This window comes from Neovison vison, chromosome 11, assembly GCF_020171115.1.
Source record: "Neovison vison isolate M4711 chromosome 11, ASM_NN_V1, whole genome shotgun sequence".
Taxonomy (NCBI): domain Eukaryota; kingdom Metazoa; phylum Chordata; class Mammalia; order Carnivora; family Mustelidae; genus Neogale; species Neogale vison.
The window spans coordinates 195,422,826-195,450,074 of record NC_058101.1 but is presented as its reverse complement, the minus strand read 5'-3'; the positions used below and the strand labels follow the sequence as shown (position 1 = coordinate 195,450,074).

General features: G+C 41.4%; 1 protein-coding gene across 1 annotated transcript; it reads right to left on the bottom strand.

Annotated features, from left to right (window-relative positions):
- Nucleotides 1-14,869: 14,869 nt before the first annotated feature.
- LEPROTL1 (leptin receptor overlapping transcript like 1) lies at nt 14,870-26,243 on the bottom strand. The gene is made up of 4 exons (XM_044225551.1): nt 26,149-26,243; nt 20,042-20,117; nt 17,978-18,164; nt 14,870-17,188 (listed from the first exon to the last, which is right to left on the bottom strand). The coding sequence occupies exons 1-4, from the start codon at nt 26,162-26,164 to the stop codon at nt 17,072-17,074; spliced, it is 396 nt and encodes a 131-aa protein (XP_044081486.1). The 5' UTR covers nt 26,165-26,243; the 3' UTR covers nt 14,870-17,071.
- Between the last annotated feature and the right edge of the window lie 1,006 nt (nt 26,244-27,249).

Below are 27,249 nucleotides of genomic sequence, written 5' to 3'. Positions count from 1 at the left end.
TATTGGCTTGTTCCACGAACTGGAGACTCATTCTCATCTAGAGGTAATTTGAACATTTTGGTCTCAAAACGGAAAGGCTGCTATGATCTCCGAATATGTTAATACACTGAAAATCTGGGGCGCCTGGGTGGCTCAGTGGGTTAAAGCCTCTGCCTTCAGCTCAGGTCATGATCTCAGCGTCCTGGGAACGAGCCCCACATCGGGCCCTTTGCTCAGCAGGGAGCCTGCTTCCTTCTCTCTCTCTGCCTGTCTCTCTGTCTGTCAGATAAATAAATTAATTAATTAAAAAAAATACACTGAAAATCTGGCTGAGCCATGATAACCACTTACATAACAGGCACAAAACTTCAGATGTCACATGAAGAGGCCAAAAACAAGAAGTAAGCCCTATTTTAGTACAATGTTGAGGGTCTGGTTCCCTTTTCTTGGCATAGCCTACGTAACTCTCTCTCTTTCTCCCTCTGGGAGGGCCCCGAGAGAAAGCTGTGAAGACTGCTGAGGGGTAGCGAAGCTGTGTGATCCCGTGGTCGCTGTCGCAGCGCCTCTGCCTGCTGGCTGCCTGGCCGGTCACATCATTACAGTTTTTTTTTCTCTCTCTCTCTTATATTCTTATTTTTTTTAAAGATTTATTTATTTGTTTGACAGAGAGAGTGCACAAGCAGGAGAAAGGGAGAAGCAGGTTCCTCACTGAGCAAGAAGCCCGACTCCAGACTCAATGCCAGGACCCTGGGATCATGACCTAAACGGAAGGCAGATGCTCAACCGACTGAGCCACCCAGGTGCCCCATAATTAGTTTTTCTTTAACTTCAGCTCAGCTTACTTTTAAAACTTGTCCTCTTTCTAAGCCATGGCATCGCTGAACACTGAGTTTAGCAGATTCACTATATTTCACTCTCACACTCACTAAAGAAACACGTACAAAGTTTCTTTGTGTCCCACTTAAAATCATTCACTTACCCTATGTACCCCACCGCAGGAAGCATGGTATGAGCGTCAAAGCTTCCAAAACCAACCATCTGCATTCTTTTCAAATATAAAACTGCACGTGCGCTTCTCATCTTTAAAACTTGGCAAAGATAGGGCACCTGGGTGGCTCAGTGGGTTAAGCCGCTGCCTTCGGCTCAGGTCATGATCTCAGGGTCCTGGGATCAAGTCCCGCATCGGGCTCTCTGCTCAGCAGGGAGCCTGCTTCCCTCTCTCTCTCTCTGCCTGCCTCTCCATCTACTTGTGATTTCTCTCTGTCAAATAAATAAATAAAATCTTTAAAAAAAAAAAGTTTTAGGGACACCTGGGTGGCTCAGTTGGTTAAGCGGCTGCCTTCGGCTCAGGTCATGATCCCAGCGTCCTGGGATCGAGTCCCGCATCAGGCTCCTTGCTTGGCGGGGAGCCTGCTTCTCCCTCTGCCTCTGCCTGCCACTCTGTCTGCCTGTGCTTGCTCTTGCTTCTCTCTCTATGACAAATAAATAAATAAAATCTTTAAAAAAAAAAAAACTTGGCAAAGATAATACCAAGTTAGAAGTGATGGATCACTTAGAAAGGTATGTCAATATCACTCGCGGGCATGAAGGCAGACAGACAGCCCAGACATCACACACACAACACACTGCAGCAGGCAGTGAGGGCCTTAAACAGGTGGCATGAATTTGTAGTGGCCTTCACCCGCATGGTTCGAGACTTTCTCTCACCACACTCAACAGCCCAGAGGAGACAGTATGGACAAACAGGGCTTTCCAGAATTGGGGATAATCAAGGGGAAACAGTTGATAGCCAAGGGGGTGGTAAAGTACTTTAAGACCATTACAAGCAAGTCACTGGAAGGACTAAAAAAAAAGGTCAGCATTAGAATTACAATAGAGGATGATAGAGCTTTTTAATTTTTTTTAATTTTTAATTTTTTATAAACATATAATATATTTTTATCCCCAGAGGTACAGGTCTGTGAATCGCCAGGTTTACACACTTCACAGCACTCACCAAAGCAAAAATCAATGCTTTGGGGGCACCTGGGTGGTTCAGTCAGTTAAATGTTCAACTTCAGCTAGGGTCATGATCTCAGGGTCCTGGGATGGAGCCCTGCTCAGCAGGGAGCCTGCTTCTCCGTTTGCCCCTTCTTCCACTCATGTTCTCTCTCTCTCTCTCAAATAAATAAATAAAGTCTTTCTTAAAAAAAAAAAAAAATCAGGGGTGCCTGGGTGGCTCAGTGGGTTGAGCCTCTGCCTTCGGCTCAGGTCGAGTTCTCAGGGTCCTGGGATCGAGCCCTGCATCAAGCTCTCTGCTCGTCAGGAAGCGTGCTTCCCCCTCTCTCTCTTCCTGCCTCTCTGCCTACTTGTGATCTCGCTCTCCGTGTCAAATAAATAAAATCTTAAAAAAAAAAAAATCAGTGCTTGTATAGAGGCACTTCTGAGGAGCTAACCATGTGGAGGTATGTGTTCAGTTTATGAAAATCCTTCAAACCATATACTTAGATGTTAATTCTCCTAATGCTGACCATGTTTTATGATAAGTAATGCTGTGATGATTATATGATTAACTTAACGCGAGTTTCCCCATGCATATTACACTTCTGTAATTTCCTTACACAAATGCTTTTAATGATTAGGAAGAAGCTTATGATAGAATGTTCAGTTTTAAAAGTAGGTGCGTAGTCCCTGGCTGGCTCAGTTGGTTAAGTGTCCATCTCCTGGTTTTGGCTCAGGTCATACTCTCAGGGTCCGGAGATCGAGCCCGGTGTTGGGCTCCACACTGGTCATGGAGCCTGCTTAAGATTCTCTCTCTTCCTTTGCCTCTGCTCCTAGTTCCCTCCCTCTCTAAAAAAAAATTTAAGAAATAAAAAGTAGTTGGTTAATAAAGTCTTTTAAAGTGCAATTCAGTCTCCAAATCTATTTCCTGTTGATGGCCAGGGATAATTTCTGCTCCTCTCACTGGTTAAAGCCAGGACACGTACTTCCTTCCTTTTGTATTTGCATCCTATAAAAGTATTCCATTTACACTGGACAGTATAAAGAACAATGTGATTTGAAAGAATTAAGCTAAGGAAAAAAGTCACATCTGGTAACAGACACCTCACAAAAAAAGACACTTCACTCTTTGGCTATTATGAATAATGCTACTATGAACATTTGTGTTCAATTTTTTGTGTAGATCTAAGTTTTCAATTCTCTTGGGCATATATGGATGAGCACAATTGCTGGGTCATAGAGAACTATGTTTAACTTTTTGAGTAACTGTCAAACTGTTTTCCACATCAGCTGTATGTTTTACTTACTACTCCAGTGTATGAGGATTCCAGTTTCTCCACATCTTTGTCAACACTTGTTATATCTTTTTCATTCTAGACATTCTAGTGGGTTAAAATTGTATCTCACTGTGATTTTTTTTAAAGATTTTTTTTTTAATTTATTAGAGAGAGAGAGAGTGGGAGGAGGGTCAGAGGGAGAGAATTTTCAGGCAGACTCCCCAGTGAGCACAGAGCCCGATGTGGGGCTCCATCTCATAACCCACCAGATCATGACTTGAATCAAAACCAAGAGTTGAACGCTCAACTGACTTAGCCACCCAGGCACTGCTCTCATTGTGGTTTTGATTTGCATTTCCCTAATGATTAACAATGTTGAGCACCTTTTCATATGATTGTTAGCATCTGTACCTTTCTTTTACAGAAATGTCTATGCAGATGCTTTGCCCATTTAAAATCGGGTTACTAGGGTCTTTCTGCTGTTGAATTGTTAAGAGTTATTTAAACATTTTGGGTACTTGATCCTTATTAGTTATGCAATTTGCAAATATCTTCTCCCATTCTGTGGGTTGTATTTTCACTTTCTTGATGGTGTCCTTTGAAGCACAGAAGTTTTTAATCTTGAGAAGCACAATTTGTATTTTCCCCTTGGTTGGTTGTTGCTTCTCGTTATCTATGAAACCATTGTGTAATCCAAAGTCATGAAGACTTACACTTATGTAAATCTTTAACATTTATAGTTTAGCTCTTACATTTAGGTCTATGATATATTTTGATTTAATTTTTTTTAATTTTTAAAAAAAGATATTATTTATTTATTTGACAGAGATCACAAGTAGGCAGAGAAGCAGGCAGATAGAGAGGAAGGGAAGCGGCCCCCTGCTGAGCAGAGAGCCCGATGTGGGCCTTGATCCCAGGACCCTGAGATTATGACCTGAGCTAAAGGTAGCGGCTTAACCCACTGAGCCACCCAGGCGCCCTTGATTTAACTTTTGAAGACAGAGTGAGGTAGGGGTCCAATTTCATTCCTTTGCATGTGTTTATACCATTGTTCCAGCACCATTGCTAAAAAGGCTATTCTTGCCCCTTTGAATTGTCTTGGACACTGAAGTTGTTTTTTTGTTTTTTTAAAGATAAGAACCAAAAAGGGGCACCTGGGTGGTTCAGTTGGTTGAGTGTCTGCCTTTGGCTCTGGTCATCACATACCTTAATCCAGAGGTCAGAAAGTTTCCAATAACACCCACAAGTCAGGAAACCACTGCCAAAGTCACAAATTCCTTGCATCTGCTTAAAAGCAGTGGAATGCAGAGTCCTGTCAACCCTTGAGAAAACTCACATCTGCTTAAGTCTGCATACCGCTGTTGGCAGAGGAAGAACCTCTTTCATCTCACCAAAGCATGGTGAATATATTTTATTAGCAAAATATAGATTAAACACAGGACCCTGGAGGCAAGGGAATCTGGAAAATATAGTTTCAAGACCCCTGTAATAGAAGGTGATGCGCTCTAAGAGCAGATGTAACCTGGATGGGCTCCTGGGCTCACATAAGGCATGCAGGGCCTTGCTTGTTTATAGGGCTGAAACCTAATCAGTTGACCCTGTGTCCAGACTTCTGCAGAGACAGAATATATATTAGTGGATCTGAAAATAAACAATAGTTGATCAGGGAGAAATAGTTCTCTGAAAAATAAGTTTTCCATTTTCTGCTAGTTTTAAACTCATTAACCCTATACGACACAGTTTCAATCCTGCAAAAAACAACTCAAGAATATGTGTTAGGCCCATCTTTGCTCTTCAAATAGCATGGGGAATTTTACCATTGATTTATTGCCTCTGATATGGTTAGGGTATTTCCTGGCCTGGTAGAGACTGTTTGTTCTTTGCAATTTCCTTTGTTCCCTCAAAATCCTTAACTTTTTAAAGATTTTATTTAAGACACACACACACACACACACACACGAGTGGGGGGTTGGAAGGGGCAGAGGGAGAGGGAGAAGCAGACGCCCCGCAGAGGAGGGAGCCTGACACAGGGCTCCGCCTGGTCCCAGGACCCTGAGATCTTGACCTAAGCAGAAGACAGATGCTTATAAAGCATCTCTTTATAAGGTGTTCCTTATAAAGTGTTCTTGTGTCTGCATTTTTTACAATGTGATTTTTTTTACTATGTGATTTTTTTTTAAAGATTTTATTTATTTATTTGACAGAGAGAGATCACAAGTAGGCAGAGAGGCAGGCAGAGAGAGAGGAGGAAGCAGGCTCCCTGCTGAGCAGAGAGCCCGATGCAGGACTCGATCCCAGGACCCTGAGATCATGACCTGAGCGGAAGGCAGCGGCTTAACCCACTGAGCCACCCAGGCGCCCTACTATGTGATTTTTAATAACTGCCTAATACATTCATGATTTATTTAATCAAACTTCTGCTATGTGACTTTAACAGTGTTTTAATTTTTCACTGCTGTAATTAATAAGGTGATGACTATCTTCTATCTCTGATTAATTCCCTAGGATTAATATTCAGGTAGTTAATAAGCTATAAAATATGCATCCTTGGAGGCTTTTAATATTTATCACCAAATTATATTTAAGACTTTTTTTTAAAGTGTTTTTTTCCTTTTTTTTTAAATGTAAGTCCTACACTAAACATGGGGCTTGAACTCACGACACTGAGATCAAAGACCCACGCTCCACCGCCTGAGCCAGCCAGGTTCCCCACATTTCAGGATGTTTGTACCAATTTACACTTCTACCTATAATCTGTTGAGAGTGATCATCATTTCACATGCCACACCTGGGTATTATAATTTCATAAAGGTCTTTGCCATATTTGTAAGTGGTATAAAGCGTCATATTGTTTACATCTCATTGACTTACTAACAAGAATAACGCCCCCTCCATATATTCCTAAATTGACCATCTACATACAGATTTTTATTCAGAAATTATGTGCTCATATATTTTGCTACTTTTTTTAATTTTTTTCCCTAATCTATTTGTAAGACTTCCCTGTAAGATGTTCTTCTATCTTTAAAAGTAATTATCAGGGGCGCCTGGGTGGCTCAGTGGGTTAGGCCGCTGCCTTCTGCTCAGGTCATGATCTCAGGGTCCTGGGATCGAGTCCCACATCGGGCTCTCTGCTCGGCGGTGAGCCTGCTTCCCTCTCTCTCTCTCTGCCAGCCTCTCTACCTACCTGTGATCTCTGTCAAATAAATTAAAAAAAAAGTAATTATCAAAACAGGTAAAGTACAATTTAATAAAATGTCTGTGTATGTACCATGAAAAGTAAAAAAAATAAATCACTGAGAATACAATTGAAGTCCTTTTTGAATCCCTCCTTAACTACTTATTCCCACTTTCTCACCTCAGAAGAGATTGTATTTTATATTTTAATGACATAGTTTATTTATCCCAAAACAATATGTACTATTTGGGGGCATGCATTTTTTTAATATGTTTGATTTTTAAATTTTATTTATTTATTTGACAGAGAGAGAAGAGAGAGGGCACGAGCAGGGGGAGTAGCAGGCAGAGGGAGAGGAAGAAGCAGTCTCTCCACTGAGCAGGGAGCCCGACGTGGGACTCGATCCCAGGACCCTGGGATCATGACCTGAGCCACAGGCAAATGCCTAACCAACTGAGCCACCCAGGTGCCCCTGAGGAATGCTTTAAACTTTATATAAATGGTATTATTGTCCAGTATCCTTTTGTGACTTGACTTTTCACCCAGTTCCTTGTTAGGTTTAATCCATGCTGGTCTATGCAGGCCGTGGTCCCTGCATTTTCACTGCTGTATACAGTGTTCACTATACGTGAATGTACCACAATTTATTCACCCAGTCTCCTTTCCTGTCCAAGTATTTGTTATTAAAATAATTAGTGATGGGATGTCTGGGTGGCTCAGTCAGTTAAGCGTCTGCCTTCAGCTCAGGTCATGATCCCGGGATCTCTGCTCAGAGGGGAGCCTGCTTCTCTCTCTGCCTGCCACTCCCTCTGCTTGTGCTGTCAAATAAAGAAATAAAATCTTTTGGGGAGCCTGGGTGGCACAGTGGGTTAAAGCCTCTGCCTTCAGCTCAGGTCATGATCCCAGGGTCCTAGGATCGAGCCCCGAGTCAGGCTCTCTGCTTGGCAGGGAGCCTGCTTCCCCCTCTCCCTCTGTCTGCCTCTCTGCCTACTTGTGATCTCTGTCCGTCAAATAAATAAATAAAATCTTAAAAAAAAAAAAAAGAAAAAATCTTTAAAAAAATTAGTGATGGACATTCCTTTTTTTTTTTTTTAAAGATTTTATTTATTTATTTGACAGAGAGAGAGATCACAAGTAGGCAGAGAGGCAGGCAGAGGGAGGGGGGAAGCAGGCTCCCTGCCGAGCAGAGAGCCTGACTCGATCAATCCTAGGACCCTGGGATCATGACCTGAGCTGAAGGCAGAGGCTTTAACCCACTGAGCCACCCAGGCGCCCCAGTGATGTACATTCTTATACATGGTTCCTTGAGTGCATGTATCAGGGTTTCCACAGGGTATGTTCCTACTCATGGAGTCACTTGGTTATAATGCTCACAGATCCCCAATTTTGCTACCATGTTGTCAAATATTCCTATATACTCTCCAAAGTGATTGTACCAATGGACACTTACACTGGCAGTATTTGTGTTTAATTTGCTAAATGTCCTTTCCAGTTATTGATATTGTCAAGACTTACAATTTTGCTGATGTGGTGGGTGCTAATGGTACTTTAAAAAACTTTTTATTTTGAAATAGTTTTAGACTTACAGAAAGTTGCACAAAAATAGTACAGAGAATTCATGTCTCCTACCCTTAAAGTTATCAACTTACATAACCACAGCACAATTACAAAACAATTAGTATCAGCACAATATTACTAACTACTAAACAACTGACCTTATTCAAATTTCACCAATTCTCCCCCAGTGTCATTGTGCCGCTCCAGATCTAATGCAGGATTGCATTTCCATTTAATTGCTGTGTCTCCATAGTTTCTTCCCATCTGTAACAGTTCCTCAGTTTTTCCTTGACTCTCATGACCTCGAGGACTCTTGTCTTTCATGACTTTTGCTGAGTACCAATTGTTTCGTAGAATGTCTCTCCAAGTGGGTTTATCCGATGTTTTCTGATTCAATGGAGACCACAATAAAAGAAAATCTTCCTTCTAGAGTAAAATTGTTGAAAGGATAACATGCTTCATTATGAAGAACCCTGTCTTCTGTGGGTCGAGATGCGTTACTGCAGATCAAGCTGTTTTGGAGCAGGGGGCCTGGAGTCATGTAAGTCCCCTTGCCGGGGATTTGAGGATCTCTCCCTTTTAGGGGAGGTAAAATGCTACTTGCGACCTGGCAAAGGTCAGAGCTGTAGAGAGTCGGAGCAGCCTTACAAGCAAGTACACAGCCAATGACTGTAGAAGACAGTGAGTATGATGATCAGTTTTGGGTTTTCTTTGCGGGGGGCAGTGAGGGTTGTATAGTAATTCCTATCTCTTTTCCTCAGGCCTTTGGTAAGACTTGTTTGAAGTTATAGCCCCATTTTAGGTGTGCTTCACAGGATCAAGGGAGAGCGTCCTATCCATGGTTGGGATGCAGGATATAGGGATAAAGGGAAAAGCAATTAGAAAGTGGTGGAAAGGTGGATGCAGACAATGGAAGCCAATCCAGTGCCAGAGTTCAGCGGAGGGACAAGCAACAACCATGACCAGTTTGTGTAACACACGCAATCCTGGGATTCCCGGAAATACTTTGGAAGAGAAACATGAACATAAGAACATTAACTGTTACACAGGTTGGGGGCTTGAATGGTTCTTTATTACCATCCTAGACCAAGATCAACCACCATTTTTTTTTTTCAAGTAATCTCTACACCCAACATGGGGTTCAAATGCACAATCCTGAGATCAAGAGTCACATGCTCAACTGACTGAGCCAGCCAGGTGTCCCAACAACCATTTTCTTTGTGAAGCCTTCTCTCTCCTCCCTCCCCTGCTGTTGCTACTCCCTCTAGAGTCACACAGCTACTTGGTAGATAGAATGTAGCAGGGATGTCCAAGATACTTTTGTTTGTTCTCATCTCACTTCCCGTTTTATTTTGTAGCCCTGGTGTCTGATTCCAAAAATGTCTGTGCAATGAGTAAATGCCTATGGTGGGCTATGGAATGTCTTACGTAAGATGTGTAATAGCAGATACAGCTCTTCCCATCCAAGCAGATAGTGGGTTCCATGTTCACAGTCACAGGAGAGGATGTTACAGGGAGAGAATGCTGCAGGAAAATGTTTACCTGTAGTAAGACTATACTGTGTGTCTTTGAATTAAATCCACTGTGGTATGACAAAGAAGCTCTGAGGAAAAAAGCAAAACCGTGGTCCTGGGCAATCTAATTGGATTTGGGTGCAGAATACATAAAATATTCTGTAACTTCATCAGCCTGATGTTGTACACCACCTGGTATGGTCTTTTGGATGGTTTCAACTTTCTAAACTGTCAACATGAAACTTCTTTCTGTTCTGTTAACTGTTTCCTCAGTGCTGAATTCTGTGAGTTTGTCTTATTGCAATGGGCATTCCTGAACTGTCTGGTTATCCCTGTCTGGGAACTCCCCTCTGCTACCTAGAACCCCTGGCTAGACCAACTGTTGCTCCCGCTTGCGCAGCCTGAGGAAAGGGAGGGATGGTGTTTTCAGGGAGTTAGGGAGAAGAAAGAGGTGCCACTGAGCAGGGTACCCTGGTGGCTGACCTTCTGGACTTGGCTATTCCCACTTTTGCTACTTCAGGAAACGTGTCCTCCAACCCAGCCCGGAAGGTGTGAGATGGGGACGGGTCTGTGTGTGGAGATGCATAAAGATCTGCTGGTTTGGCTGCTCCCCCTGTAGCACCCCGAAGAATCCCTCAGTAAACTGCTTCAGTATGTTGCCTCTCTGAGCCCCTTTCCCACTCTGGATGCCACCATTTGTGCATCTCCTTGGCATGGCCCCCCTCTTTTATGGTAGCATCCTCTCATGTGCTTGCCATCAGCATTCTAGGCTACAGTTTTGTTCTTCAATTTGATCATTTAGGTTCTCATTTTCTCTGAGATTTCTTAGTTTCAGATCTACCAAGACTTTCCCTTCTTGTTCTAAGTTTGGCAATATGTTTCCCTATTCTTTTAAAAAAGAAAAAAAGTGTATCATTTCTCAGTTTGGTGCAGGAGTGGGGGTAGGGAGGACAACATATACTTAAGCCATCGGAAGTGTGTCATGGCACCTTGGTGGTGTTTATTAGATAATCAATAGGTCTTCCTGAAATATTGCAGTGAATGAGAAGACCAGGGAGGTAGAGCATTTCCAAGAGATACTCTGAGGCAAACGGGGTGACTCCCATCAGCAATATACTAGACTGGATTGTTAAAATGTTCTGTTTTTTTTTCAGTTTGTCTACTCCCACGAGAAGAGGGAACTGCTTAGCAGTGCAGAGAACTGGTAAGAAGCAGTCATGATAGCTAACATTTAACCATCTCAATCACTGTGAGCCCCCTGCACGTCACACTGAAACATCACAGCCACATTACGAAGCAGGTACTGTTATTATCCTCATTGTACAGATGTGGACCTGAGACACGGAGAGGTCCACTAACTCACTTAAGGTTACACATCTAGTAGGAGGACTAGCTGGTGGTACAGGGAGGCTGACTCCAGAGCTCACGCTGTAACCACTATGTCAAGATTTGTGCTAGTGTCAACCCCTAGGAGCTTATAAAGTAGTTACATGGCTGAAGGGCCCACAGTATTGTTTCATAGGGTAAAGGTTTGAAACAAGGCAAATGATGTCACATCCAGGTCCCACGCAGATATGATGAACCAGTAGTTTGGACTGATGGTCTAGACCTTATTGTTTTCAAACTCTCCCTCACTACTACTTTTTCATTCCCCACCCTGACATGACAATCAAAAACTTGGTAGTTACCCTTGACTCTTCTCTTTTCCCCCCACACAGTTCATCAGCAAATCTGCTTGGTCACTCCTTTACAACACAACATAAATCTCACCACCTCTCACGTCTCCACTGTATCTGGGACCCAGGGTGAGGGTGTCAAAATCAAGAGGCGCCCACCCCCATTTCTGCTGCCCCAACTCCCCCGAGTCCCAGGAAGCCTAAGAGCCAACACCACCCCTACTGCTGCTCCAGAGAAAGCCTTCTGCTGCCAAGACCCTGCCTACCAGCGAGAGACAGGCCAAAGCACAACAGGAAATTACCATGCACCTCCCTTTTCCTTCCCGAATCTTTTCCTCCTGCAGTTCCTCACACTTCCCTTTTGGCATGTATAGGAATCAGCTTCCTTTGATACCTTCTGAGTCTCTAGTTCAGAGAGGGACCTTGTTCCAAGTTTTGTTTTGTTTTGTTTTCTGTTCCCCAATAGTACCTAGAATGTTGCTATGTAGAATATAATTGCCCCTGGGAACAAAGAACTTATCTAAAGAGCTTGAACCAAAGGCAGTGTTTTAGTATACATATCTCATACTATCTTCACATAGTCAAGGTGAACTATAAACCATTTCTACCTAATTAGTTGTCCAACTAATAAGACACTTCTCAGTGTCTGGAAGGTGTTCTTTTAAGTATACATACGTGTGTGTGTGTGAGTGTATACACGTATGTACATTATTTTGTTTAAAGTAGGATGTAGGCCCAACTTGGGGCTCGAACTTGTGACCTTGAAATCAACAGTCACATGCTCTACCACAGAGCCAGCCAGGCGCCCCTGTAATAACATATTTTTTGAGGACACTTTCAAGCACTAGATTAGGCCATTTATGCTTATAAATGACAAATGTCCTTTCTAGTATGAAGTATGGCTCAAAACCATTTTTTTTTTTTAATCCTTGGGAGACTAATACCCTCTTCTTCACTGCTGTACTCATTAACTAGATGTTAGAGCTGATTCTGTATTTTGGAAGCTGATGATTTAGACCATGACAAAAATGAATTAAAACCCATCCATTTTAATTTAATCCTAGAAAACTGTTCAACAGAGAAAACTTTTAGAGACAATCACCACATGTTCTATGAAGTATACCTAGCTTTCAGGAAAACATCTGTTCTATTTTGGAGGTTCACATATCTACACAAGTTTACTTTTATGTCATAACTACATTTACATATTACATAATACATTGACCAGCCAAAAGAGAAAAAAATATATATATATATATATTTTAAAGTTTATTTATTTATTTGACAGAGAGAGAGAGAGAGATCGCATGTAGGCAGAGAGGCAGGCAGAGAGATACGGGGTAGCAGGCTTCCTGTTGAGGAGAGAGCCTGATGTGGGACTCAATCCCAGGACCCTGAGGTCATGACCTGAGCTGAAGGCAGAGGCTTAACCCACTGAGCCATTCAGGTGCCCCGAGAAAAAGATATTTCTGATATTAAATGTCAGACACAGTACAAATCAAGGTAACTAAATTATTAAATAGTAATTCTCTTACAAAGAGATAATGGAAATACTCAGTCTCATTCTATATTGTTCTATTTGATGGTTTCTATGGCTGTAAATTTCTCTCTCACAGTATTAGCCATTCTACTGGCTTCTGAAACAAAAGTTCCTGTTTTCCCTGTGAGTACTAGCTCTAAACATAAACAAGAAAACAACTATAACTGGAAAAGGGATATTTCATGGTCTTAATTTCTCACTTGTGGAAACACGTTTGAGTTTGACTGTTTTATTCCCTCTGATAGGAATTTACAAGCTTAGTAAAGAATATCTGAATTACAAGCTTAATAATTAATATCTGAATTGTATGGTCCTAAACCCAAGGATGGATTCAAAGAATCTTCAAGAGACTGGCAGCAAAATATTCAGTACAGAGTGTCCAGTAAAAATGAACTGTCAAACTGTCTTGATATCTAGACTTTCTGCAACTGAAAACAAACAGTGAAGAGAGATAAGCTCTCAGAAATCAGTTAGAGGCCTATGGGTATCCAAGCTACATCCTTGAGTTCAGCCACTGGACCTCGGAGGCTCTTTCTGCCGCACCGTCACACCTCGTCTGTGCTCCCTCTCACAATGGCCCACTGGCTGGCATGCACTTTAACAGCTACAATTTTGTAAAAAGGCCTTTTCAAAGCATTTCATTTGTATAAGGGGTGGGAGCACCTGGTGAGGCCCACTGAGGTACTATGCACAGAAATGTTACAGAATGGATTCAGTCCGCTTGGTTACCTCATTTTCCCCCAATAACTTGCCATTTTTCCTGATGTATTAGTTTATTTATTTATTTAAAGATTTATCCACTCATTTGGAGAGAAAGAAAGAGTGCACACGCCCATGCACATGAGTTGGGGGAAGGGCAGAAGGCGATGGAAAGGGAGAGAGACCCTCTACCAGACTTTTTGCTGAATGTGGAACTGGAAACTAAGAGCTGGACACCTAACCGACTGAGCCACCCAGACGCTCCCTAATGTAGTACAGTTCAGAAAATCAGAAATAAAAGAAGTTAAGGCATGCTAGGAACAAACTCAGTTGTAAGTAAAGCCAGCAAAAACACAATTCCAGAAAAATACAGGTCTGGAGCTATTTAAAAGAGGGGGAAATAATTTATGACAACCTTAAATTACCAAGGAAAATCCAAAATGTTCTATTATATTCTAAGAAAGTACAAAAGTGTATGGCTTATTTAATACTTTCACCAAAACAAATAAAACAAATGTCGGTTCTTTCTGAGATAATCTTCAGTTATCTGGAATATTTATTTTACAAGATATGTTCTCTTCTCTGGGAGTGCCAGAAAATTAGGAGGACTGTAATAAAAAAAGAGCTCCCTAATCTTCACCCAGAGTAAGGATAACATAGGCTTATATGGAAGAAACATGACTTTGAATTTCCCACCAATTTTATAAACCATAAAGCCGCCCGAGAAGTAAAAGGTACACATCACTTGACAGTACTGTGTACAGCTACTTGTGAAATCTGATGTGCTGAATTAAAGTTACCTGAAACTTAGGAACGGATCTTGTCACATTCAATATACATATTCTAGGGTTTACTCTAGGAATCTGGATGATTTTGACAATACCCCTAAAATCCTGTTAGAGCAAACACTAAGTAACTATGACCTACACTTTCTAAAGTATATAATAAAATTATATAATTAGAAAATTTGGGATAAGATTCATGTTTGATAAAAGAGAACAGTACTTTTCTCTGTTCATATTGTACCACACAGATTTTTTTTAACCTTTAACTATTTGAAATGTTTGCAAAAAGCAAAATGCTCTAATAATGAATGGTGATAAATATACAATCAAACATACAGTCATAAAAAAGATCTGAAGCTTTAAAAACAGGTACAACCTTGACTTTAGATTATCAACAGTCTTTTTTTAATCAACAAAATCATCTATGGCTTTTTTGGAAAGGGTTAGGTAAAAAATCTACTTCCCCAGGTTACCAATCCATTCATCATGGCACAAAATCACAGGGCTTCACTAACATTTATTACTATGGTTTCAATTCTATTTTGGGAGTAAAACTCTTACAAGACTAACATTAATGACTCATGCCATCCTTGTTTTAGATCACATTATTAAAACGAGTAATGCACTTCAGTTCCTAAGGTGCGCTGTATATTTTCATTTCAAAAACACCCACAAACTAAAATAGATATTTAAAATCTTTATTGTTTCATCATCAAAAGTTTTCTTTCCATAGAAGAATGGCAATGCAGGATCAGTGCATGTTCTATGGAAAAGTCATACCTCAAACAACTAACTAGAAGTCAGAGACAGCACTACGTCGAGCTAGTGTGCAAGACGGAAGACACAATGCTGCCAATGCAATCAGTACACAGAAAGAATATGCAGCTATTAGAAAAAGAGTCTATGGCCAAGTGAATAGAACAGTAGCAGTGCACTGCACTGATATTCTAGAACAGAAAATGGGGAAGGGGCAGAGGATGTATTTCCCACAAAAACAAAAACAAAAACAAGCAATCAAGTAGATCCCAGGCACTGAGTTCCCAACCGCATGACCGGCTACGTCACGCGTACTTGTACCTTCCTCTTTAGGTCTCTGTCATTGTAACACTGCAAGTTGTGTCCAGCCTACTGTCTAAGTGGGATGGCTACACGCAGATCTTTCTGCTCCCCATTTCACAGCTAAAGTCACAACTTGGGTCTGGCAATAAGACCTGTGGCCTTCGCGCATCTTTCGTAAGAAGCTAAACAAACCCAAAATCTGTTCCCATTTTCTTGAGAAATAAACTTTATAAAACAACAAAAGGTAGCTGTCACGATCACTCAGTTTTGTCTGAAAGCAAAATCATCTTCCTGTCATTAAATTGAACAAACATACAAATATCCTCAACAACATACTGTCAGACCAATTCGAACATTTTTATAACTAGATCTCGAAAAAGGTACTGGTAATTGTTGAGATGTAAATGACCACTACGATTTGATCATGCCTGGTTACCGGGGATTTTTTTGGTCAGGTTTGTGTTTGAAGCTGCTATACAGCTGGATTTGGCTACTTTGCATTAATTCACACAATAAATGCCATTTAAAGGGAAACAGCGTATCTATCATGATGAAATAAAAATCCAAAAAAGTTGAGAGGTATACAGGAAACTTGTCTTAAATATTTTTAAATTACATATGATATAACCTTAGAGAATAAGAACTACAATTACCATGGTCTAAATCTTAAATTGTTAATGCATCACTTCTCTGCAAGAGTAACAAGTCACTTGTTAATCACATCAAGGCCTTGCGGGACAGGGGGCGCTCAGCATGTATGGCATAGCAATTACTTTCCAAGTGAGATAAATATCTCTAATTTAAAGTGTTATTAAACTATATTTGAAAAGTTATTTTACTTAATATATACAATGTATAAAATTAAGTTAAAAGGAGGAAGCAGGGAAAGGTTTTTCTGGTCTAGATGACGCAAACATACAACTTCCCCTTATCAGTAGTATAGTTCCATATGTCCATTTTGCCCATGGTAAAATAGGAAAGGCTGATAGAAGATCAAACGTTTCACTTATAGATAGAAAGAGGATTCAAAAAGTGGAATTTCAATGTCATTTCTTCCCACAATGCAACTCACTCTACTTTATAATAAACATAAATAAAAACCATCTCAAAAACCTGGTTTTACACGCTTACCTTTAAGTTTAACAATAAATTCTTCCAACAACTGAAAAGCACTCCTTTGCAGCAATTCCATAAAATAACTTTCAATTCACAAAACACCTGTTTCCTGGCAAAACCAGCAACCCTTACGGAGGGCACAGGCATTAACACTTGGGCCCTCTGAGGTATAAATGCAGTTATATTTGCACTGAGTATACAGTCTATAAGGTATGCCAACAGTCTGCATGTTTGCATAATATTGGGAGTGATGTCATCCTGACTGATTGAAAACTTTTTTGAACTTTTTGCAATGGAGGTTAAATAATTTTAAGATAAAAGATGTCCTTTAGCCCAATAATAGCCAGCAGAAATCTAATTTCTAACCGATGTAAATGGTTGTTACATTTGAAAAATGCTTCACATTGCATACTGATTAAAAAAAAATAACTAAACAGGGACACATAAGTATTTAAATTCAGCAGGACACCACAAAAAGCATACTAGAGATAAGTGTGAAATCAGTCAAGCTTTTCCAAAAAGAGAAAATCCTTTTAATCCTTCAGCAAGTCTCTGTGAAAATAGTATGCTTACAATGAAAGTGAGAAGGGAGCACCTAGGATACCCCCAAGAGGCTTGCTGTACCACTCAGCATTTCTGCCCCAGCTTGTGTGTGCGTGGATGGCCAACAAACGACAAGAAGTCCACTTGACAATAGTTCAGTAATTCCTTTCACCACTGCTGCCAGCTGAAGTCATCATTGCTTCCAAAGACCAAGAAAAAGCCCAGTATAGTTGCAAAGATGACTGTGTTTCCTGTGAGAACAAGTGCACAAGCTCCCCACTCAATCTAGGGAAATAAGATAGATAAACACTTCGTTAACAGACACATGAAAAACAAAAGGAGAATGAAAAGCAAATGAAGACTCTAGTTGTAAGCCAATCATGCTCTAAAACAAATACAATTTGTAATAATAACTTTCACTCTACTGCACACTTAATGGTCTTTCAATACTGTTTTTAATTTGCTTCCTTCAAAAAGAAAGTCATGAAGATGATAATTACTCAACAGTCAGACTTCTGGACTCTGAGGAGGCAGCACAGACTTCTACAACTTTCTGTTTATAAAGCAATTCGCTCCAACTCTTCTTCAGTGAATCTAAAATTGTATCTAGAGAGCAGATTAAAGTATTGAAGAAGAAACCACACTCATGAACATTCTTTTACAGGGGTGAGGGGGAGAACCGCCCTCTGCATATGGAAGGGTGGCCAGCCCCGGGCTTCTCCACCTCCTCAGTGTCGGAGGAGTGACTCTGACCCGGTGAGTCTGGGAAGACAAGTATATGGAGCCCAGCGCCCCAAGGTCTCCTCAGGCCTATGGCCTGTGGTTGGTAAGCACTGGGTGAGCTGACGGGCCCGGTTCTGAGCGTGAGGTACTGGGGAGCCAGCTGCTGTCACAGACCCCTGCCACGTTCTCTGGTATCATTTGTATCAGTTAACAGTAAAAGTAAGATTATCTCTATCCTCTAGGATCTTATGTCCCTCATCCCGTTTTCATATCATTTCACAAAATCTTCTCCTGAGACAATTTTAACACAGTCTAATGTAAAATCGTTGACAGAAAAATAGATCCACTTACCAGATGTGCTCTGGCAAATACGATAGGGAGCCCAAAAGCTGAGACAACAATGCCTGTCGTAAGAAATATGGCAAGTTCCTTACAAGCGTTACTCATAGCATCTGTGTCATCCACTAATCTTCTCGCTATGCAGTATGGAATAGGTGAAAGGATGTAAAAAAACAGAACAAAGAGAGGCCAGTATTGGCTAGAAAAAAAAAATAAGTTAATGTAGTTTTCACTACCTATGTCATTTTCCTAGACAATAATATATGCTTTTTTAAAAAATCAGGCCAGACAAATATTACAAAGTACAAAACATGATACAGTTTAAAAATAAACAATAATCTGAACACTGAAAAGAGAAACATTTAAAGTCACAGTATTTCTAAAGTCAACTATGACACAATGATTAAATATTTCTTATATTAAAAGAAAATGCTTTATAAATTAAAGCATTTGGAATCGAGGCCCAAAATTAAAAACATTTTTTATTTTAGATCATAAATAAAGAAGCATATGGAAAATAGAAACATTAACAGTCATTTTTTTTTAAAGATTTTATTTATTTATTTGACAGAAAGAGATCACAAATAGGCAGAGAGGCAGGCAGAGAGAGAGAAGAGGAAGCAGGCTCCCTGCTGAGCAGAGAGCCCAATGCGGGACTCGATCCCAGGACCCTGAGATCATGACCTGAGCCGAAGGCAGCGGCTTAACCCACTGAGCCACCCAGGTGCCCTAACACAGTCATTTTTTAAACTCAAGATTCATTGCTCTTGACTCATAATGAATGACAGCCTTCTTAGGGTAAAGCTGGAACATCCCCAAACTCTTGTTAGGTCACTGTGAACTCCCCAAATACTGAGGTCAAAATGTAGAAAACAAACTGAAAGTAATACTGAAGACTTTTAGTCAGAATATAGGAAATAAATGGCTTTTAATGTACAGTCTAGCTATTCTGTGCCAATGTCATTTCCTGGTTGGATACTACAACTATGGTTATTTAAGACAGGGCAACTGAAGGAAGCCTGTGTGAAGGGTTCAGGGGACCTCTCTGTACTATTTTTGCAGCTTTTTGATAGCACACAATCATTTCAACATAAAAAGTTAAAAAAACACAAAAGCACAAAAAGTGAAAACTCGAAGCTAACATAACTCCCCTGCTTTCTCTTTCTATTCTCCTAATAACCTTCTTGTGGATCCTTCTGTATTTCCAGACAGATAAATTTTAACAACACGAACCACTGCACTTTTCTATTTAACAATGTACTGTGAACACCTTGAGATATGAGCACTTACAGCTCCTCCTCATTCTTCTTAACACTGCCTGCTACTTCCACTGATGGACATTCCAGAGTTTAACCGTTTCTCCTTTGACAGGCCTCTAGGATGCCTCCAGGTGTTTGTTTGCTGTTATAAACAAGGCTGCTGAGAATATCCATACTCTTCCCTCACTACACATATCTCGGCCAACACCTGCCAGTAGATTTATATGAGAAATTCTAAGTGGAAGGACTAGTTCAAGGAATATATACATTTCGAGAGCCACAAGCAAACTGGCCTCCAAGACAACTGCCCATAGCTATTCCTCACCCCACTGCACAGGACAGTGCCTGTCTGCCCATAGCTTTTATCTCTGCCAAAGGACTTCATTTAATTTTGAGAGAGGTTGAGTATAATTTCATGTGATTAGTAATTTGCAGTTCTTTTTTGGTATCTGTTTTGCATTTTTCTATTTAGTTGCCTGTATTTTTCTTACTAACCTATCCTTTTGATTTTTAATACTTTTTTCTATCCCATGGAAAGTAACTGCTTACATGACTTTTCTTCATAGTCGACTGTCTCTTGATTCTTCTTCTGGTGTTTTTTTTTGCGTAAAGGACAATTTACATTTCCTTGTGTTTAATTTTATCAACAGGCACTCAAAACTGAGCAGTAATGCAATAACCAAAAGTGTTTTCGTACTTTGAAAAAGGTTTGTCCTTGGTAAATGAACACTGAAGCTTCCATTCAAAAAATTTTTAAAGCTTTAAAAGTAGAAAAATTTTACCCTTAAACATTCAAAAAGACAAAAATTTTACATACTTGTATATTGGAAGGGCACATCCAAGCATCAAAAACATCAGCCCAATTGCTCCTCCAAAGGACAAACTAATCAAAGCTGCAAAGTAAACAGAGTCAAATACAAGTATTAATTAAACTAAATATTATTTTTATTAATATTAGTATTAGCAGTTTGAACATTACCTGTGACCCCAGAAGCAAAAAGCAAAACACGACACACAAAAAACAAATGCATTAAAAGGGAGTTATCTATAGTCTCAGAATAAGTTATTTATAGTCTCAGAAAAAGTTTTTTGTGTCGTCTTCAAGGCAAAATAAGCAACACTGATTTTCAAAACCCTGACCCAGAGTGAGCACACCACATTCCCTCATTATTGGCTCTGTTTCCGGTGAGTAGTCTAGCCTGCCAGATCAATACTGCTCTTCCAGTCATAGTGTTACACTTACTGCACAGATCATCATAGTTTGAAAAGGAGGATGAGGAAAAACTGTGCATTCTTAGCTTTACTGGACTTCAGAACTTTATCCTGTGGGAAAGTCTATCATGATCAGCTCCTGCTTCTTGCACATACACCCCCTATGTACTCAAAACTGGTAAGAAAAGAGTGTCCAAGGACATCTGGTGTTAGTAATTTTAATCAACTCATTTTGATATAGATCTTTGAACAGTTTACAAAACTATAGTTTCCTCCCGTAATTGTTTATACATTGGAAAATGGCAGGATAATGGTACAAATCCTTCTTTGGTATCACTATTTTATATTATCACAAGCAACAGATACATTCTACAGGTAAAACATAGTTTTTAAAACTATACACACACATATACAAAGCATTATATTTTGTAAAGTTTTTCAAATATATTAGTAGAAACAACTTTCTTCAATAGGCATAGTTAATCAATGGCCTAGAATTAAGCAAAGATATAAATAATCAATTTATCTGAATTCTATATAACCTGTATTTCTACAACTGCAGTGGCTAAGAGAATTACTTAGGTGTTTTTTGTTTTAAATGATGCAGTCCATTAACCTTCAGAGAAATACTAAAATTCACAAGGGTTGTAGAAGGTGTAAAAGTTACCAAGAGAAAAGTTAACACATACAAACCGGAATTAACAGTAAAGGGGTTAAATCCTGCCTAGTACTACTCATAGACTTCTCTGGATTAAAATGGTCATAATCAAGGACACCTACTCACATGGTAGTTTGGTTTTCACTTAGATCACTGATGTAGGTCATGTCGACCCTGAACACATTTATTTGGTTCTCAATGCCATTACATTTTCAGTGACAGAAAAAAAGAAAAGAAATTGCACTTTTCATTTTATAGCAGATTAACTTCAAGTTTACAATGGAATGAAACTCAATACCGAGTTTACCATTTGTTTTGCTCACAGGTCCTCAAAACCTGGCCCTGCTTACTCTCCTGACACACTCATACCAGCCCATTACCCCATCCTCTCTGCACTCAGTTACACCGCCCTTTCTCTTCCTGGAAATCGGCAGGCTCCCTCACCCACATGGCCCTTGTACATGTTGTCCCTCCTACCTCAGACACGTTCTCATTCATTAGTTTCACTCAAGAAATATTTATTCAAGAAATATTTACTGGGAACCAAACTGGAGATACGTTAATAAACCAGACGAGGCCCTTCCACACACATGGAACTTGCATTCTCATTCCATTTCCTTCCCCCTTCTGCCAAACGAACTCCTCCATGTCCTTTAGATCTTGCCTCAATCATTTCTTCCTCCCTGAAGTTTTTTCAAACCTCTTGCTAAACCAATTCCCCCTATTACATTCATTCATTCAACAAATATCTATTGAGCACCTAGTATGTGTCACACATTGTTCTTGATACCGGAGATAAAGCAATGAAAAAAAATCAAAGCTCTTGCTCTCACAAGTCCTATAGTCTAGCAGGAGAACAAAATCATAAAAAACAAGCTAACAAAGTTAGCAAATGAATGTTAAGTGTTCTGAAAAAAATCAGGTAGAGTAAGAGGATGTGAGCGCTATCCTAGACAGAGTGGCCTGGGAAGGCATCTCTGATGAGGTGACATATGAGCGGAGATTTGTATGAAATGAGGGAGTGAATCAGTGTGGGTATCAGAGGGGAGCATTCCAGGCAGAGGGCCAGGCATGTGCAGCACCGCCACCCCCCCCACTATATACATCCCCTTTGCTCAGTTATCATAGCTGTAATTGTATAAGATTTAAAATTGGTTTTCCTTTTATTTATTTAAAAGATTTTATTTATTTATCGGGGGGGGGGGGAGAGCAAGCACAGGCAGACAGAATGGCAGGCAGAGGCAGAGGGAGAAGCAGGCTCCCTGCTGAGCAAGGAGCCCGATGTGGGACTTGATCCCAGGACGCTGGGATCATGACCTGAGCCGAAGGCAGCTGCTTAACCAACTGAGCCACCCAGGCGTCCCTATTTATTTATTTTTAAAAGATTTATTTATTTGACAGAGAGAGAGAGAGTGAGGAACACAAGCAGGGGGAGTGGTGGGAAGGGAGAAACAGGCTTCCCACTGAGCAGGGAGCCGGATGAGGGGCTTGATCCCAGGACCCTGGCATCATGACCTGAGCCAAAGGCAGAAACTTAACGACTGAGCCACCCAGGCGCCCCTTTTTAAAATAAAGACTTTATTTATTTTAGAGAGAGAGGGAGAAAGTATGCAGGAAGGGGAGTAAGGAGCAGAGGCAAGGGGGCTGCAGACTCCGTCCTGACCACAGAGCCCACAGTGCGGCTCAATCCATGACCCTGAGATCATGACCGGAAGCCAAATCAAGAGTCAGATGCTTAGCCAACTGAGCCAGCCAGGCGCCTCTGTATCTATTTTCCTAATGAGCTGTCTGGTCCACCACAGCAGGGAAAAAGTTTTTCTGTTGTTGATGCTCACACCCCAGCTCTTAACACTAATAAATATCTGTAGAATGAGTTAAAACAACAACAACAACAAAAACAACCCAGGGGGAGGGAAAAAAAGGGACAAGGGAAGAGGAGAGGAAAATCATGCCAAAGTAGCATAGTCAGGAGACTATGAAAGTCAGGAGGCAATGGGTCCCTAGCCCCTACTAGCCACTTAACTAGCTGTCTACATAATCATGTCTGAGTGTCAATTCTTTCTTCTATAAAATGAGACTAATGCAAATAATTCTCTGAACACTAAAGATACTTGTTATAAGACAGCCTGAAGAAGTAAACAGCCAGCTCTACTTAAAATTTTTTTTATGTAACTGTATAATTAACATACAGTGTTAACATTAGTTTCAGGGAACCATCTCCACTTTTTGAATGTAAATACTATATAGTAACAACTTATTTATTCAGAAGTCATTTATCCAGAATACAGTTTAGAATCCCGGAGGAAACAAGGGTCACTAGAGCAAAACATACGTCACAAAGTCCAGACGTTAAAGCTATCATTTTTCATAAACAGACCCTTAGGCCCTTATTCAGTTGTTAGTTATTCATTTTGTGATAAATTGTACATGAATTTCAGCAGAATAAAAAATTAGAGCCACGTATGTTCATTTATACATATTTTTGTCCATAGCAATTCACTTAGCCAGAACAAAATTAAGTGAGAAATAACTTCCCTACCCAGAAATGATCACCATTACCTGTAACTTGTAACATGAAAGTTTAAATTTGAAGATCTTTTTCACACATTGAAACACATGAGGCATAGGAGGCAGAAGTGCACGTAAGCAAGATCTGCCCTCTGACAAGAGAAAGGAGACCGAAGAAAACAAAACAAAACAAAACAAAACACCCAACCTTAAAAAAAAACAGACAGAAAAATCTCAAAAAGCATACCCATTTGTGGTAATCTTGGCCAAAAGAAAAGTAGCTTTAGGGCCTAATGGTCTCTGTGGGTAACTCTTTCATGACAGAGAACAATTATTTATGTTCCTATCAAAAAAGAAAATCTAAATTCTCTAAGTACACTTTTAGAGAGTTAATAAAAGAAGATCTCATTTTTAAAAAATTAAAAATGAAAACAAGGTAAGATTTAAGTATCAAAAAATAACTTTAGGGGCGCCTGGGTGGCTCAGTGGGTTAAAGCCTCTGCTTTCAGCTCGGGTCATGATCTCAGGGTCCTGGGATGGAGCCCCACATCGGGCTCTCTGCTCAGCAGGGAGCCTGCTTCCTCCTCTCTCCTTTCTCTCTGCCTGCCTCTCTGCCTACTTGTGATCTCTGTCTGTCAAATTAATAAATAAAATCTTAAAAAAATAATAACTTTAAGTGATATCTTACCTCTAATCGCACTGGATTAACCCCAATGGGGTTAAACACATTGCTCAGAAGTGTTCTCAAAACTTGTAAAGTTTCTCCAGTCTTATGAAATCAGCAACTAGGCTGATTTATATACAAATTTCATCATTTGTGTATAAACGGTTGTCCCAGATGATACATCAACAAGACAAAAATTTATACTGTAATTGTGTGATGAAACATTTGGAGGGCAAAACTTAGATGAGTCTGGTTTCTACTCCCAAAGCCTCTAGGCGAGGGATGGAACAGCCCAATTACCTAAACTCTCCAGAGACAGGGTGCTGATTCTGTGACTACAAAGAGATTAGCGTAGCAGGGACCAGTTCCCTACCTTGGGAGTTATCAGAAAAATCCAGTATATAACCAAATAATAGGCAAATGGCTTAAGAATTAAGTAATGGTCTCCAATTATAGCAACACTGCTGCCTGATGCAGAGATAGGCCCATGAAAGAAAATGTCCTGATAAACAGTCCTAACAATCAGAAAATCTCACTGAAACCAAAAGTCTAAGTACAATTCCATCGGAGATACTTTCACCTGGTTAATATTTTCCTAAATTGAAGAAGGAAATTTCAAAGTTATTTTTTTTAAAAGGGAGATTTCTGTTGATGACACTGAAGAAATGGGGAAGGACTGCGAAACTGGCAGCATCCTTAAAAACCACAGCATTCTCCCCTAACTGCCTTTCCACACAAAGATTTAAGAAGGTCTATCACAGTTCAAAAAGAGATTAAAAATGATCTTTGTTGCTCATCTAATGACAAAGTTTTACATCAGAAGTTAAATGTTTAACATCAAACCAGTAAAAATGTGACTCTGGGAAAGCAGCTCAATCAAAGTTGTCCTAAAGGAAACAAATTAAACAGGAAAAAAAAACCCAACCAACCAACCAAACAAACAAAAAAAACACTGCTATTAAAGTTCTTCACCTCCTGCTTGTCTGTCCCTTCTACAAAGCCGCAGGTCAGGAAATCAATGCAATTCGTGGCCAAAAAGTTGAAAACGCCGTCAACGGTGTTTCCTTCTAATCACAGTAACAAAACTACGAAACAATGTGGAAAAAACACAACCTTCCTTCTTTCTAAAGGAAACAGACGAATAAACGAGCAATTTCCCATTAAGTTTTAACACTATTTTCTGTAACAAACCCAACTAAAAGCCTCAGCGCGCAACTGTGGAGAACAGGGTCTAACCCTATCTGACAAACGCCACAAATCAAAACGCATCAGTTTTCGAAGCCTGTGAAGCTTGGAGGACTGGTCCTGAGAGGGATGGCCACTCTCGGGATGTGATGACCAAGGTTTCTGAAAGAACCGTCCCTAAGTCCCTCCAGGGCGTTCCGGAGGGACTCGGTTTGGCTCAGCCCCCGAAGATCGCACTAGTGCCTCTAAGAGGGAAATGACACTGATTTCCGTAACGGGCATCTCCAGGGCCCTCAAGCCCCTCAAGATCACTCTCTGCTCGCCTGTCTCTCGGATGCAAACTCCTGCAGAACACGTGTGCTGGCCCGAGGCGCTGCGGGACTCTCGCAGACCAGCGACCACTTCGTTCTTTCTGCGGGGGCCGATGGGTGGGAGAGAGGCTGCCGAGATCAGCAGAAAGCAGGGGCTGACGGAGAAGCCGCCCGCCCCGCGGGCCCACCCCGGAGCGCCGCGCCCAGCTGGGCTCTCAGGCTGCGAGGGCGGAGGCGGGGGTCGAGGGGCGGGAGGCAGCCGCCAGCTCAGGGACCTCGGTGGCGGGAGCCCGGGCCGGGGAGGCGGCGTGCGGGGGCTGCCAGGGACCCCTCCCCCTCTCTCGGGCGGCCACCCAGCCCTCCGGCGCCCGGCGCCCCAGGCCCACCTTTGATGCCGGCCATGGCGGTGACGTTGCTCCTGGCTCCGGGACCCTGGGCGGCTGCGGGGGCGGCGGCGGCGGCGGCGGCCGGGAGACCGGAGACGCGCGGCGGCGGCGGCGGCGGCCAGACAACACCCGGAAGTGCGCGACGCAGCACTTCCCCCGGCGACTTGCGCTCGCGCGGGGGCGCGGGGGGCGCGCCGGGCTGGGGGCGGTAGGACCGACCCCTTTTTTCCCTGCCATGCGGCTGTGCAGATCGCCGCCCTGGCAGGCTTGGCGTTCTCGCCTCGGTTCGGTTCCCATTTCGCCTCAGGCTCGGGGAAGCTCCACTCCGGATCCCCCATCGCGGATCCTGCAACCTCCTACATTCTTGGAGGATAAGGGAGCGGAGTACCGCCGTCCTTTGGGAGGCATGCTGTGATGTCTTTGGAGGATGGTATTATGGTCTCTAAAGCGCACCCTTTGCTCGCTCCTCCCCAGCCTTCTAACAGAAGTCAGGCCAGTTAGGTCGTTGGTTTCCGACCCAACTAGGGTTCTGGTCATTCCCACCTCCAGAGATAAGGAGCTGCGGGACCCAGTAAATACAAAATAAACATTTTAACACAAATCCGACCTCCTGGGAGTCTCAGAATCGCAGGGTTTAGTTTAGTTGTTTAGTTTTTGTTTTTTATTTTGTTTTGTAGTCCAGGGCTAGGGGAATAAAAAAGAGAAGGCAGAGGGACAAATACATTTACTTAAGTCATCCTTCAAATGTATTCAAGATTTACTATGTTTAGGGAATAGCGCTAGATACTGGGGTGAGCAAAATGAGGCGGTTTTGGGGCGCCTGGGTGGCTTAGTGGGTTAAAGCCTCTGCTTTCACCTCAGGTCATGGTCTCAGGGTCCTAGGATTGAGACCGCCATGGGCTCTAGGGAGCCTGCTTCTCTCTCTTTCTCTCTCTCTCTGCCTCTCTGCTTACCTCTCTGCCTACTTGTGATGTCTGTCTGTCAAATAAATAAAATCTTTAAAAAAAGAAAAACTAGGTGTGGTTTCTGCCCTGAAGGAGCTTGCAGATTCGTGAGACACAGGCACACACACAAATATAGAAATGTAACAGTGATAATTGC

Bases quoted from the DNA above. Each gene is read 5' to 3' on its own strand.
- LEPROTL1 (XM_044225551.1), bottom strand. The intron at 18,165-20,041 runs GTATGTAAAATT...TTTTTTTTCTAG, and splicing joins TGTGCCCTTCCAATATACAA to CCAATACTGGCCTCTCTTTG. The intron at 17,189-17,977 runs GTAAGTGGATCT...TTATTTCCCTAG, and splicing joins TATTTGCCAGAGCACATCTG to ATTGAGTGGGGAGCTTGTGC.